This window comes from Mustela nigripes, chromosome 11 (genome assembly GCF_022355385.1).
Source record: "Mustela nigripes isolate SB6536 chromosome 11, MUSNIG.SB6536, whole genome shotgun sequence".
NCBI lineage: Eukaryota > Metazoa > Chordata > Mammalia > Carnivora > Mustelidae > Mustela > Mustela nigripes.
This window is the reverse complement of record NC_081567.1, coordinates 36,673,424-36,688,478: the sequence shown is the minus strand read 5'-3', so window position 1 is coordinate 36,688,478 and position 15,055 is coordinate 36,673,424. Positions and strand designations below refer to the sequence as shown.

At 49.2% G+C, this 15,055-nt stretch overlaps 2 protein-coding genes across 4 annotated transcripts in view; one reads left to right on the top strand and one right to left on the bottom strand.

Moving 5' to 3' along the window:
* Positions 1–6,292, bottom strand: part of MEFV (MEFV innate immunity regulator, pyrin) — a 32,168-nt gene extending 25,876 nt beyond the window's left edge. The window contains exon 1 of the mRNA XM_059415482.1: positions 6,272–6,292. The gene's annotated coding sequence lies outside the window, so the exon portion shown is untranslated. The remainder of the gene's footprint in view (positions 1–6,271) is intronic.
* A 98-nt stretch (positions 6,293–6,390) lies between these two features.
* Positions 6,391–13,144, top strand: ZNF263 (zinc finger protein 263). Of its 3 annotated transcripts, XM_059415483.1 has the most exons (6): positions 6,391–7,127; positions 8,007–8,187; positions 8,635–8,708; positions 8,993–9,119; positions 10,551–10,667; positions 11,108–13,144. In XM_059415483.1, the coding sequence occupies exons 1-6, from the start codon at positions 6,741–6,743 to the stop codon at positions 12,274–12,276; spliced, it is 2,055 nt and encodes a 684-aa protein (XP_059271466.1). In that variant the 5' UTR covers positions 6,391–6,740; the 3' UTR covers positions 12,277–13,144. The 3 variants fall into 3 exon arrangements, with proteins under 3 accessions (XP_059271466.1, XP_059271467.1, XP_059271468.1); XM_059415484.1 differs by lacking the exons at positions 8,635–8,708; positions 8,993–9,119 and having other exon boundaries at positions 6,398–7,127; XM_059415485.1 differs by lacking the exons at positions 8,007–8,187; positions 8,635–8,708 and having other exon boundaries at positions 6,404–7,127.
* Positions 13,145–15,055: the final 1,911 nt, after the last annotated feature.

Below are 15,055 nucleotides of genomic sequence, written 5' to 3'. Positions count from 1 at the left end.
GGTGTCTATGAAGGTCTGAATTAAGGAAGCTTTTCCCACAGCAGGGGCCCTAGTGAGGCTCCTTTCCTGAATGAGTCCCTGATGCTCAGGGAGACCAATGTTGAGAGACTCTCCAGGGTGAACTTCTCAGGGTTCCATCTGTACAGAGTGGTCTGATGCTCTATTAGTTCTGCTAAATCTTGTGATTTCCAGGTTAATTTTCTCATTTCTTTTTCATTTTTGTTTTTAAACAGAACCACAGCATTCTACACAAAGGTAACAGTGAATGGATCTGGCGTTCCCAGGTTTTTTGTGCTTTGAAGAAGCTTCTCTCTCTTTTTTTTTTTTTTTTTTTTTTTTTTTTTTTTTTTATTTTTTTTAAAGATTTTTATTTATTTGATAGACAAAGATCACAAGTAGACAGAGAGGCAGGCAGAGAGAGAGGGGGAAGCATGCTCCCCGCTGAGCAGAGAGCCCAATGTGGGGCTCGATCCCAGGACCCTGAGATCATGACCCGAGCCGAAGGCAGAGGCTTAAACCACTGAGCCACCCAGGCGCCCCGAAGCTTCTCTCTCTTAACCTACAGTGCAATATTCGATTCTGGAGTAGAATGGAGTGACTCATCACTTACACACAACACCCAGGGCTCATCACAAGTGCCCTCTTTAATGTCCCATTACCCATTTGTCCCTCCCCCACCTCCCTCCATCAACCCTCAAGTTTATTCTCTATCGTTAGGAATCACTTATGGCTTGTTTCCCTCTCCCCTTCTTTCCCTTTCCCATATGCTCATCTGTTTTCCTACTTGAATTGCACATATGGGTGAGATCATATGGTATTTGTCTTTCTCTGACTTACTTCATTTAGCACTGTAGCTCCATCTGTCATTGCAAATGGCAAGATTCCATTATTTTTGATGGCTGAGTAATATTCCTGTGTGTGGGCACGCGCGCACACGCACATGCGCCTATGTTTATATCACATCTTTATCCGTTCATCAGTCGATGCACACTTGGGCTCACTCCATAGTTCAGTTATTGCTGATAATGCTGCTGTAAACATCAGGGGGCAGGTGCCTCTTCGAATTTGTGTTTTGGTACCTTTGGGTCAAATACTTACTAGTGCAGTTGCTGGACTAGGTTGGTTCCATTTTCAACTTTCTGAGGAGTCTCCAAACTCTTCTCCAGAGTGGCTGCACCTGTTTCCATTCCCACCAACAGTGCAGGAAGAGTTGCCCTTTGTCCACACCTTGTTTCTTGTGTTGTTGATTTGAGCCATTCTCACATGTGTGAGGTGCATCTCATTGTGGTTTTAATTTGTATTTCCCCGATGCTGAGTGATGTTGAGCATCTTTTCATGTATCTGTAAGCCATCTGATGTCTTTTTCGGAAAAGTGTCCATATTTTTCTGCCCATTTCTTAACTAGGTTATTTGTTTTCTGGGGGTTGAGCTTGGTAAGTCTTTATAGATTTTGGATACTAACCCTTTATCAGATATGTCATTTGCAGATATCTTTTCCAATTGTGTAGGCAGCTTTTTAGTTTTGCTGATTGTTTCCTTTTCTGCACGGGAGATTTTTATCTTGATGAGGTTGTCCCAATAGTTCGTTTTTGAGTATGTTCCCTCGCCTCTGGCGACATGTCTAACAAGAAGTTGCTGCAGTTGAAGAGGTTTCTCCCTGTGTTCTCCTCTAGGATTTTGTTTTTAAGTATTTTATTTGTGTGTGAGAAGGAAAGCACACAAGCAGGGGGAGCCGCAGCCAGAAGGAGAAGCAGGCTCCCCACTGAGCAAAGAGCTTGATGCAGAACTTGAACCCAGGATGGTGGGATCATGACCTGAGCCGAAGGCAGATGCTTAATGGGCTGAGCCAACCAGGCATCCCTCCTCTAGGATTTTCATGATTTCATGTCTCACATTTAGGTCTTTCATCCATTTTGAATTTTTGTGTATGCTACAAGACATCCATTCTCATTCTTCTGCCTGTTGCTGTCCAGTTTTCCCAACACAATTTGTGGAAGAGACTGTTTTTTCCATTGGACATTCTTTTCTGCTTTGTCAAAGATTAGTTGACCAAATAGCTGTGGGTACATTTCTGGGTCTCTCCTGATCTTAAAACCCGAGAGAATAAATGAAAATTGAAAATGTCTCCCTGTTCAAAGGGGAAACAAAGTGAGGGGGAGGAAAAGCTGTATTAAACCAGTAACAGGATGCTAGAAACCCCTAAGTAAATCTCAAAGCTTTGACTTTTTGTTTCTTTCTTATATCCAGTGAACATTCACCTTATCTTGAAGCCAAACCCTTGTTTCATTTGGAAATTCCGTCCTTTTCCCCACGGCTCTTCTCTGTGCTCCGCTGGGAAGCTCAGGTCACACTTTGGTACCAGATATCCTGGCCACAAGAAAGACAGGAAACATAAAGAGTTTGGGTCACCACTGACTATTCCTGGATTCAAGTTGATTTCCGGGGCAGATGGCCTCTTTATATCTATTTCCTCACTTAGGATGATTTCACCTAGTTCCTGTCAGGCAGTATCTCAGTGTTAAAATAAAACCAAAATGAGGGGAAGCCTTTTGTGCTCATTCAAGGCTACTGTCCTCCATCTATTCTGTGGACGAGGAGTGAATTAATTCTATGTTAAAAACCAATGCACTGGGGCACCTGGGTGGCTCAGCGGGTTAAAGCCTCTGCCTTCGGCCCAGGTCATGATCCCAGGACCCTGGGATCGAGCCCCGCATCGGGCTCTCTGCTCAGTGCAGAGCCTGCTTCTCTCTCTCTCTCTCTCTGCCTGCCTCTCTGCTACTTGTGTTCTCTGTCAAATAAATAAATAAAATCTTAAAAAAAAAAAAAACCAATGCACTAAATTAGTTTTTATATTATCTTTTGAATATTTTATTAAGGGAATTTTCTAAGTCAGGACTAAAATGCCAAAAGAAGAGAGAGTGTGTGAGAGGTGTAAAAGTGGTATTTTGGGAACTGTGAAACCGGATTATTTTCAGTTAAGAGATTTTCAAATAAAAATGGATATGTGAACTTGGTTGGTGGTAACCAGCAAATACTGTCTTTATATGTTTCTTTTTGCTGAACTCTAGAAGTGGATTATCTTGAAGTTAATGAAAACAACTATCCAAGAGTGTTTCCGGCAATCCAGAGACGGCTGGTAAAACTGTATCCGGCTCAGTCCCTGCTGTGCCCTAAACTGAGAGCAACTAGTTTGCAGTCTCTGTGTTCCTTCCTGCCCCTTCTCACCCCGGACAAAATTTACTGCTCTGCAACAAAGTGTGGGTTGGTAAATGGTGGTTTATGATTCAAGGAGGAAACATGGGGAAATGTTTAAATATGAGAATTATGTTTAAATATGAGGAACAAACATGAGGAAAATGTTTAAACATTAACATTCCAAAACAGTATTAGCAAGTTAGATTGGTTAATGTTAATCTGAAGGAAAACTTAAATTTTAGAACATTTTACCAACATACAGGAAGTGGAGCAAAATGCCTTATTTTATTTTCACGGAGAAAGGCAACATATTTCAGATTAAAATAAAATGCATTTCAAATGAAATGCCATGTAAAGTCAGTATTTTGTTTATAATTGGATTTCAAAAGGTAAGAGTAAGATCAAAGAGCAATTTCATACATGTAGAGCCAAGCCCTGAGCCATAGATCACAGGGAATCTATAGTACAGTAAAGTGGGATGAAACGAAAGCGGGGAAGAGTGGCAGAGAGCAAAGGCTTAGAGGGTGGCAGGAGCCTGGAGGCGAGAGGCAGGGAAGCAATATTGCAGGCTGATGGGAGCTGCTTATCCGCCCCCTTGCCAAAGAGCACAGACCAGAAAGTCTTAACACTGTGTATTTCATCAAATACTGGTTTGAAGACCACAGGCAGACAACTGCACCCCTTGCGTGCAAGGAAATCTCTGAGAGTTGGGTAAGTCCTGAAAGCAGCTCCAGAGACAGAATCTAGTGACCATAGCAGCTAAGGCCAGGATTCACAGGGATTCTTTATCTAGACTGAAATTTGTTTTTCTCTGTTATAATAGTCAGGGAGCCACCAACAGCTAAGGACAAGAAAATATAAGAAAGCAGAATCAATAATGGTTGCCAGAGGGCATACTTCCCTGAACTTACTTTTCACCAAAGACCTAAAAGAGTGGTTTTCAATCTTTTTGGTGGTTTTGAGAATTTGACGAACTTGATCTGCTTCCTAGAAAATATACATCTACACGCAAGTCTGCATACAGTTATCAAAACTTACAAGATCTCCAAATCCAACTATTGTGACCCTCCAGAGCTACACAAGCCAGTACAGTAGCCACCCGGTGGCGCTTAGGAACAGGAACTACATTTTGCCATCACAGTAAGTTCTACTGGACAGGACTGTTCTAGAATTTCATGGGCTCTAGAGTAAGAACTCCTGCCCCAAATGAGCCCCTGTAGTTCTACTGGCCTGTAACCCTACTCCCAGTAATACTCCCACTATAGACAGTATAGACAGGCCTTAAAGAAATGGAGGAAGAATATTAACAGGAATTTGAATAACTCAGAAAGTCCATCTAGCTTCAAGTCCCCATTAATAAACTTAACTTAGGGGTGCCTAGGTATTTGTCTTCAGCTCAGGTCATGATCCCAGGGGCCCTGGGATTGAGCCCCATATCTGGCTCAGCCAAGAGCCTGCTTCTCCCTTGCCCTCTGCTGCTGCTCCTGCTTGTGCTGTCAAATAAAATCTTAAAAAACAAAAACAAAAACCACCTTAAACTTAAATAACAGATGATTCTTTCCCATCTCAAGATATGTGCAGTCTTGCAAACATTTCCATGTCCCACATCCTGCAATAAAAATCCAACTGGCTTTTCTGTGAGATGGGGTGAGACTTGAGGAATTTACGGGGCATTAGTAACAACTAGTATCACGCTGAGTTCATGCTAAGTGCCAGGTACCATTCTAAGCGTCCTACACATTAGCTCATTTAATCCTCACCCAATGTTACAAGGTGGGGATAGTCTTATCCTCTCTTCAGGTAAGAGAACTGAAGTTTGGGGATTAGCAAGATTAACTTGTTTGAGATAACGTCGTAAATGCCGGTGAAGTGGTTATAAGGCTAGAATCTGTAGTCTCCTGCAACATGTCGAAAACAGGAAAATGGCCCTAGAGGACTCTGAGGTCACATGTCTCAACAGGAGTTTATGAAATTGACCTATACCTGCCTGTGTGCTCTGCCGCTGCTGAGGCCACATTTCCCACAACAGCTGTGGACCTCTCTCCCTCAAGCGGCACAAGAAAAAACCGAAATACTCAGGACTTTTTCCACTCAGTCCTGTAAAGCCGACCTCTCTGTCCTCACACCACCCTTTACTATTATGGCAGCCTTGAACTTTAGAGACGGATTAGCTGTGTGACCCTGAACAGGGGTTAAGTGACACTCGCTGCTGTCGCCCGTTACACGGGGATGATAATAGCATCTCTGTCCCAGTTTTGTGTGCCGTCAGCGCCCAGCTGCATTAGGCAGGCGCTCAATAAAAGGTTACTGGTTGCCACGATTCACTGCTACGACGCCTCTAATTTCCTGAGCCCACGATCTTGAATGTCGATGGAGGGAAGGGACATGCTGAGCCGACGCTTCAGGTTTCCTTCCGTTCGCCCCTCGCAGTGAAATACACAGCCTTCATCCCAAGACCGTCGTAGGACCTATCAGGGAGCTGGATGACGCTCCTGCCCTAGCAGGGGTGGACCGTAAGCGGCATGTCCCGGATCCCAGGCGCCCTCGGGGACCTCCAGCCTCCAAAAGCGAGGCCCTGACCGGGTCAGGGACAGAAACCTGCGGGACGAACGACCACGGCGCGCAGCTCCTCACCGCGGGGTACCAGCGGGGGGCGCCGAGCGCGGGCGAGGCCACAGACTACGTCTCCCGGCAAGCCCCGCGGCGACGCTGACCCAGGCGCGTCCGCACGCTTCCCCCACCTCCCCCGGGCACCGACTGGTGACCGAGAGGACCCTGGCTTCCGTGCTTCTGAGGCCGTCGGGGCCAGGGGAGCCTCTCCTGCCGCCCCGAGTAACCAGAGCGGGTGAGGACTGCCCTTAAATCGGGACAGTGGTTCTCAAACTTGTGTCTCGGGGAAGAGCTTGTTAACAATTCAGATTGCCGCCCCTCATCCCACCCCACCCCACCCCCGCGACGCTAACGCACTGGATTTCGCGAGGCTCGGGGTTTTCGTTGCAGCAGGCTTTCCGGGGGGATCCTGATCCGATAGGCCAGCGGTCACGCCCTCCTCAGGCTTGTTTTCCCCTGAACTTACCTGCCCCGCATCTCGCCTCCAATTGGCCCGCCGAACGTCCCGCCCCTGCAGGCAAATCTTCCCTTCTGGTTGGTCGGCGGTGAGTCTGTGGCTAGAACTGACCCAACGGACGCTAGAATTCGCGGATCCTGGCCCGGAAGTTAGTCCTGAGGCTGCGCCGTTGGCCGTGGTCGCCTAGCGCGCCTTGGGACTTCCGGCGTGAAGTCGAGCGCCAGGTCTTGCGTGAGGCCGCCACGAGCGTAAAAGCGGGGCGTTCAGGTCCTAACCCGGGGGTAGAGGGGGGTCCTGCCGGTGACGCGACCGGCGTTGGCGCCGCGGCGCCTGTGCTGGACTGAAGCCGAGGCGCCGGAGCCGGCTGCGCCCGGGCTGGGACTGGGATCCTTGGCCAGGACTCGCAGCCTCGGGGTCCTGGGAGCTTTCCGGGCGGGCGCAATCGGTTTCGGGACCAAGGCGCTCCGGGGGCTTGACAATGGCATCGGGCCCGGGCTCCCAAGACCGGGAAGGGCTCCTGATAGTGAAACTGGAGGAGGACTGCGCCTGGAGCCAGGAGCCGCCCCCGCCGGATCCAGGGCCCAGCCCTGAGGCCTCCCACTTACGCTTCAGACGGTTCCGCTTCCAAGAGGCCGCTGGGCCCCGGGAAGCCCTCAGCCGGCTCCAGGAGCTTTGCCATGAGTGGCTGCGGCCTGAGATGCGTACCAAGGAGCAAATCCTGGAGCTGCTGGTACTGGAGCAGTTCCTGACCATCCTGCCCCAGGAGATCCAGAGCAGGGTGCAGGAGCTGCATCCGGAGAGTGGCGAGGAAGCGGTGACTCTTGTGGAGGACATGCAGAGAGAGCTTGGGAGGCTGCGACTACAGGTGAGAGAAAGAGTCGTCTTACCTGCGGTTGGTTTGGCCCCGAGGACTAGGACATTTCGGTGGCCCTGTTCTTTGTACCTTTACTTGGTCCCCCGAGTAGACTTTATATGGGCAAGAGGTCTTTTCACAATTTAGTCAGGGAGACTCGTTTTCCAGGTTTTCCCCGGAAGGACAGAGTGAGCCAGGAAGAATGCCCTATTTCCACACGGAGGCAGGGGTTCTGGTTTACTGTGACCCCCGGAGTTAATTCTTAATTTGCAGGGTTCAAATCCTCACTCTGTTCCTTAGTTTTGTGACTTTGAACAAGTACTTAATCTCTTTGGGCTTCAGATTTAACACTGGTAAAGTGAGAATGATAAAAACATCCTTTTAGGGTTGCTTTGAGGGCTGCAGGGAGAGCATCCTGTAATTTTGATCACACGGCTAGCTAATAGTGCTTAATGTCTGGTGGCTGTTGTTTTGTTAGGTGCAGCAGTCTGGTCTCCTGTGCAGATCTAGGTCGGGTTACTAGTGAATTTAGGAAAACAGATTGGCCATGTGGTTCTGAGGGCACTTGCCCCCAGGGTCACCCAAGTTTAACTTATCTAGGAGTGAGGCATGGAAGCAAATAGAAAGAGTGGGAGGAGGCAAGAGGAGGTCATTTGAGTCAGAGAGCTGTGCAGGTAAGGTGTGCCCTGGGAGTGGACACCCTCCCCTCCTATTCTCTCCAGTAAACGGGCGATCAGGAAAACTTTTAGTGTAAACCATCCTCTCTCTTGCTGGATACAAAAAGATTATTAACAGTGTTTCTCTGTTGAAGACTTGCCCTCAGAATTCTGTACTAAATTCCCTTCCTTTCGGGCCCTGTTGTGATGATGAGTGATGTGGGTTGGTTCCCAGGTCACAAACCATAGGCGGGGAACAGAAGTGCTTTTGGAGGAGACTTTGCCTCTGGAAACAGCACGAGAGTCACCGAGCTTCAAGCTGGAGCCAATGGAGACTGAGCGAAGCCCTGGCCCCAGGCTGCAGGAGCTGCTAGGCCCCAGCCCCAAAAGGGACCCCCAAGCTGTAAAGGAGAGGGGTGAGGAACAGTTCTCTGGGCAGGTGGGAGGGAGGAGGGGCTTCGGGGTTGCCCCCTGACACCAGCAGGTAGAGTGCGGTCACCCAGGTGCCCTCAGGGTTCCCAGATGTGGAGTGAAGGACCTAAAAGTGGTGGCTTGGGTTCTTCTGGGGATGGGAGGTGGGAGGGGGATCCTAAGTAAGCCCTTCAGTATGCACAGCACAGACGTTTAGAGCTTCAAATGATGGAGGGCTTGAGTGCTGCAGGCCAGCAGGGAACGTGACTGGTGTCCTTCCCCCGCACGTTGCCAATTTGGATATCGGTTTATGATGCCTCTGCTGCCTTCTTATGCTCATTGTACAGTCCTGAACAGAGACTGGGTGTCGGGGAGCGGATACCGTGTTGTAATAAGCCTTGGGTTCCCGAGAACTACAAATGCCATTCTCATCATGATTTCTGTCACTTCAGCATTGTCTGCTCCCTGGCTTTCTCTCTTTCCTGCTGAAGGAAACATGGAAGACAAGGAGCTGACTGGGCCCCAGGTGATGTGGAAGTCCCCGTCGTCTCCCCTCCCCAGCACCTCTCCCTGCAGTTGCTCTTGTGGGGATGGGGTCTTTCTGCCTCTCAGAGAAGATCCTTTCTCTCTCACCACGCACAGCCTCCCCGCCGCCTTTGTTTATTTCCTCCACACCTCACTTGTGGGCCTGGCACCCTTCTTCCCCATGAAATGTGTCCTTGACACCCTGGGTTTTGCCCTATAACTCATGACTCTGCTTGAATTGTTCTTGGTGCCTCAGGGGCTAAAGGAGATCTTGTGCTGTTTCAGTTGCCTGAGAGCTTAGAGGACGTGGCTATGTACATCTCCCAGGAGGAGTGGGGGCATCAGGATCCTAGTAAGAGGGCCCTCTCCAGGGACACGGTGCAGGAGAGTTATGAGAATGTGGACTCACTGGGTAAGGACTTCTTTTCCAGGGATGAAGACTGAGCCGCTTCTTACCAGGGGCCTGTCCCTTAGCCACTCACCTCCAGGACATAAGTTCGGAGTTTTGCCAGAAGACCTCCCTTTTTCTAAAGCCCTCTGGCTGAGGATCAGTCAGACTTCTGGCAGGTGGCACAGTTGGCAGACTTACGGTTCCCAGCTGCCAGAGCTGAAGGCAGAGTGTGTGAGCTTTCCTGCACTTCCAGGCAGAACAAATCAAATCCACTGACAGCCTGCCCACCCCCCACCTCACACATACTCTCGGTGCTTGATGCTTTGCAATTTTGAGATGCTTATTCTTCTGACCTCACTTATATTTTCTATGCTTCGTTAGTATTTCTAGGCCCTTCCCCAACTTTCAGGGGGGCGCTGACATCAATATTCCAGCTCAGCAGTTCTCCCAGCCCTTAAAAACTCAGGAACGGGGGATGCCTTTTGGAAATTTGAAATGATACATATGTGTAAAACAGAAAAAATACATTAGAATGCTTCTATATGTTGGACTGTTATGCAGAGATTAAAAATGAGGCTTGTAAAATATGACAGAAAACTGATAGTTGGATCTGGGTGAAGAGTGTACAGGTATTGTAAAATTCCTTCAACTTGGGATGTATGAAAATTCTCATAATAGATTGACATGTTAGAAAAGTCACACACACTTTGTTTTCATACATCAGGTGTTGGTAAGGAGAGGCACAGCTGTCAGCGCACTTGCTCTAATTCTGCCTCGGAGTGACCGCTGGGTTTGGTTTCCTTCATTGGGACCTTCTCCAGGTTCTCCATCATTGGGCCTGGCTTGGTGCCCGAACTTGAACATAGCTCTCAGTGAGTGCTGCACAGGAAGAGAAGTTCAGATCACAAGCTCTTAGAACAAAACTGTTTAAAGTTCATGTTTGCTGGGATTAGAGTGAGTTTTTAATTTTAGCATGGTACAGGAATGGTGCTTTTGGGTTTTAACCTCAGGGTCCACTCGGAGGCCTAGATTTCTTTCTGGTTGTCCATCGTGTCATCTTTTCTCCTGGAGTTGTCAAGTGGAACTCCATTCTAGTTTATATTTATCTGTGAGAGTCGGGGCTCTTTAATAATAAACTAATTCCTCAAGAACTGATCACTCTAGTCATGTTTATTTGGTTGTTTTGATTATAAAAGTGTACTTTCTCATTGGAAAAGGCCCTGAGTACTACAAAAGTGTAAAAAGAAAAAAACCGTAGTCTCCCTCCTCCAATATCTTTCTCTGGAGGTAATCACTGAGAACAGTGAGTGCACGTTCCAGCCATTTGCTGTCAGATTTGTTGCACGTTCTGTGGATATGCCCCCTAAGTGCAGGGAACAAGATTGTCTTTGTTACTTCTGCCTTGTAGAGAAAAACGGTGACATAGAATTCTGTTTCTTCCATTGTAAACAGAGTCTCAGGTTCCTAATCAGGAGGCCCTGAGCACCCAAGTGGAACAAGGAGGAAAGCCGTGGGATCCCAGTGTTCAGACTTGCAAGGAGGGCCCGAGCCCCAGCAGCCCAGCTCCAGGTAAGGAATGGAGATCAGCAGCCTGGCCAGCTGGCCTCCTGCTGTTGGAAGGGAGACCTTTGAGGATTTGGGTGTCGGGCCAGCCCGTCACTGCTGTCGGGGAGATCCCAGGGCACAGAATGCATGGAGGCATTCACCCCTGGGACCCACCCTAGTCCCAGCTCTCTCCATCCCACCCATTTCCACAAGGCAGAAGCTGGAGCCTCAGTTGTAGAAGGAATTGGGGGCCTGTACCAGGGAATTCAGGACTGGTCTGAGTGAGTGCTGGTTCCTGAGTGATGGCCCCACCCCTTTTCCACTTGGAGTGCGCTGCCTGCCCGGGAAACTGAGGTAGAACCAACCCTTCCAGCCTTTGAGCTACAGGGAGTAGCAGATAGGTGGGACTTCCTTTTCTCTGGTGTGGAAATAACATAGGGGTTTGGTTTCTCTTGCTCTGCCAGGAGAAGAGAAGTTTGAGAACCAGGAAGAAAGCGCGCAGTCCGTTTTTCCTGAGAGCATCCACCCACAGGCACTGCTGCCTGGCCAGGCCAGAGGGGAGGTCCCCTGGAGTCCTGAGCAGGAAAGGCCTCGGGACAGGGCAGAAGGGCACTGGGAGCCTCCCCCAGAGGAAGGGATGGAGCCGTCCTTAGTGGGGGCTACAAGTTGCAGAGAACTGGGGCGACCAAAGGAATTGCAGCTGAAGAAGCTCCACTTGTGTCCCTTGTGTGGCAAAAATTTCTCTAACAACTCGAACCTAATTAGGCACCAGAGAATCCATGCAGCGGAGAGACTGTGTATGGGTGTGGGGTGTGGCGAGATCTTTGCTGGGAACCCACACTTCCTGTCACTACACAGAGCACACTTGGGAGAGGAGGCCCATAAGTGCCTGGAATGTGGAAAAAGCTTCAGTCAGAACACCCACCTGACTCGCCATCAGCGCACACACACGGGGGAGAAACCGTACCAATGTAACGTGTGTGGAAAAAGCTTCTCTTGCAACTCCAACCTTCACAGGCACCAGAGGACACACACAGGCGAAAAGCCCTACAAGTGCCCCGAGTGTGGGGAGATCTTTGCTCATAGTTCCAACCTCCTTAGACACCAAAGGATTCACACGGGAGAGAGACCTTACAAGTGTGCCGAGTGTGGGAAAAGTTTCTCTCGCAGTTCACACCTTGTCATACATGAAAGAACTCACGAGAAGGAGAGGCTTTACCCCTTCTCTGAGTGTGGCGAAGCAGTGAATGACAGCACCGTCTTTCTTACAAATCCTGGAACCCACAAGGCAGAGAAAAAACTCTTCGAATGTTTGACTTGTGGGAAAAGCTTCCGGCAGGGCATGCACCTCACCAGGCATCAGAGAACGCACACGGGGGAGAAACCATATAAGTGTAACCTTTGTGGGGAAAACTTCTCTCACAGATCAAACTTAATCAGGCACCAGAGAATTCACACCGGAGAAAAACCCTATACCTGTCACGAGTGTGGGGACAGTTTTTCTCACAGCTCCAATCGGATTCGTCACCTGAGAACCCACACAGGAGAGAGACCCTACAAATGTTCGGAATGTGGAGAGAGCTTTTCTCGGAGTTCCCGCCTTATGAGTCACCAGAGAACTCACACGGGATAGAAACAATGGGATTTCTCTTCGGCCCACTCAGAGGGTCCTGTTAGGAGCTGGTGTCCTTTGCCCAGGCCCCCCAAATCTGTTTTTAAAGTAATTACCGTAAAGAGGAACGAGGTAGGCGTCAGTGTGAGGGAGGTGCGGAGGCAGCAAAAGATTAGTGTAGAACTAAAATGGAATTCTGTCCAAACTGTTGAGGGTGGTGAGTTTTTGAGGTGACCTGCTCAGGGCAGAGTTCTCTATGAGGTCTCTTGTCCTGGGGTGTGCCTACTCCCTTGGTATCTTAGCTGTGATTCGGGTGCCTTACTGTATCCATTGTCTGTCCTGACAACTTTGGGAATCTGTGTGACTGCCCGTTAACGCTTCCCCACTTGGAATGTTTGTCAGGGGTACCTGGGCTCCTGAGGCATGGGACCAAAGAAGTGCGAAGGATTCTGGGAAACCAGCTTATTGGCCACAGAAGACTGGCTGGTGACTTGCAGCTTCCCCAGAAGCCCCAGCTGGGAAGCCAGGGGCAGTCCGGGGCAGCCACCACAGTGCCTCTCGGAGAGGAGGGCTCATGCACATGCCAAGCTTATAAACATCACCTCAGACCAGAAGGAACCAGAGGCCTGAGGGACATGGAAGAGGGAGTTTGCAATTCAGCCCAGTCATTGGCACAGGAAACCGGATTCTGACTTCGTCACCGTTGAGGAGATTAAGACTCACCCCACTTTTGCACAAGAAAGAAACAGAGCTCTGGGGTCTTCGGAGGGTTCTGTGAAAGCGGGGTTCCCTGAGAGGCTTTGCAAATGTGCATCCTGGGGAGATTAGGGATCATGCTTTCCCTGTTGAAGTCTGTTTGGGTGGTAATAAATATCTTCAGGAAACGTGAGCATGTGCGGCTCCTCACTGAGGACCTTTGTCCTGGCATCCAGTATTGCTTTGTCCCATATCTGCAGCGGCTGGAGGACCTATCTTCTCTGTGGTTGGTCAAGGGTTTGGATGAGGAGGGCTGAGGGAGGGTGTGCTCTTGGCTGGCTCCAGGCTGGGCGTGCTTCCAGACTGGGAACAAAAGGTCAAGCCCAGTGGCTGCTTAAGGTCATGTTGTCATAAGGGTCTCCTAGTAGGCTTCTTTGCTTTCAGTGGGGGACAGCAGTAAAAATGTCTTTGATTCTTTGTTGAGAATGTTTACTTTCTAGTGACAAAGCTGAAGGAAAATCTGGCTCTTCAAAGACGGGACATAACTGAATTATTGCCTGTTAATGGAGGGAAGACACAGGTGAGGCCAACATTTTTAGGGGAAAGCTTTGTATTTTAGAATGGGGAATTGGGAATAGGAATTCAAGGAATGTTTATGAGAAAAAGGTAGAATACCAGGAAGTATTCTAGGAGTGGGAAATTCTGATGCCAGGAAAACCTCTCAGGATTTGGCCCTGTAACTCTTCTCTGGGAAGAAAAGGTGGAGCGTGACCTGGCAACTGACTGTCAGATACAGTAATTTTTTGTTTAAGGTTTTGTTTATTTATTTGACAGAGATTACAAGTAGCCAGAGAGGCAGGCAGAGAGAGAGGAAGGGGAGCAGGCTCCCTGCTGTGCAGGGAGCCCAATGTAGGGCTCGATCCCAGGACCCTGGGATCATGACCTGAGCTCAAGGCAGAGGCCACCCAGGTGCCCCCAGATAGAGTAATTTTAAGTGAGGGAAACAACCGTGCATACCCTTTTCCCCATTTCCCTATCAGTCTTATCTCAGCCCTGCCTCAGTGTAGTAGGAGTTTATCCTTGGTTTTCTGAGACAATTTTTAAAAATCTTAGTTTCTTGGCATGCCTGGGTGGCTCAGTGGATTAAGCCTCTGCCTTCGGGTCCATAGTTTCATCCATGCAGATCTGATAGTGGTCCCACTGCTCTTGGTCCTACTGGGAGCACTGTGGCTTCAGGCTAGAGCAATGAGCATCCCAGAAATTCATTCCCTGCACTAAAAAGGCTTCCCAATAGGAAGTGCTCCCCACCACCCCCACCCCGCCGCCGTCTAGCTCCCCTCCTAGCAAATTCACAAGCAAAACTGCTCTTGGGCTGTTATTAACGACGTGGATATTCCATGCAAAGCATTTGGCTCAGGGCCTGGCACACAGAAGGTACTCATCTATTGATGTCTTCTGTGGGCAGGTGATAGTGGCAAGAGTGCCTTCTAAGCACCTGCCACTGATGCCACACTGGCAGAAATCTCCATTACTGACAGGAATGAGGATCTCGTTCCTCATGGTCTGGTCAAAGAACAAGGTTGCATGCACACTCCCATGAGGTCACTGCAAGGGATGGTCAAGTGCGTGCTTTTTCACATTTGTCCTTTAATCCTGCACACACACTTTTTATGTTCACACTTTTGCCCACTAGTCCTTGAAAAAGAAACCAGAAGTCTCCAACTGGCTGTCAGGTCAATGGGAGACTGACACTGGGGCAGGAAAGACCCTTGGCTCTTCAGCCCTGATGGGTACAAAGGAGACCTGGAAGATGTGGACTGACTTGGAGCAATAGCCACAGTCCTCGGAGCAAAGGTGGCACAGAAGAGCAGCAGCAGGACTCCTGGGTAGAGAACTAGTACCACATGTAAGCACTGTGGAAAAAACCTAGCCAGGGCACCTGGGTGGCTCCGTGGGTTAAAGCCTCTGCCTTCAGCTCAGGTCATGACCCCAGGGTCTTGGGATCGAGCCCTGCATCAGGCTCTCTGCTCCCCAGGGAGCCTGATTCCTCCTCTCTCTCTCTGCCTGCCTCTCTGCCTACTTGTGATCTCTGTCTGTCAAATAA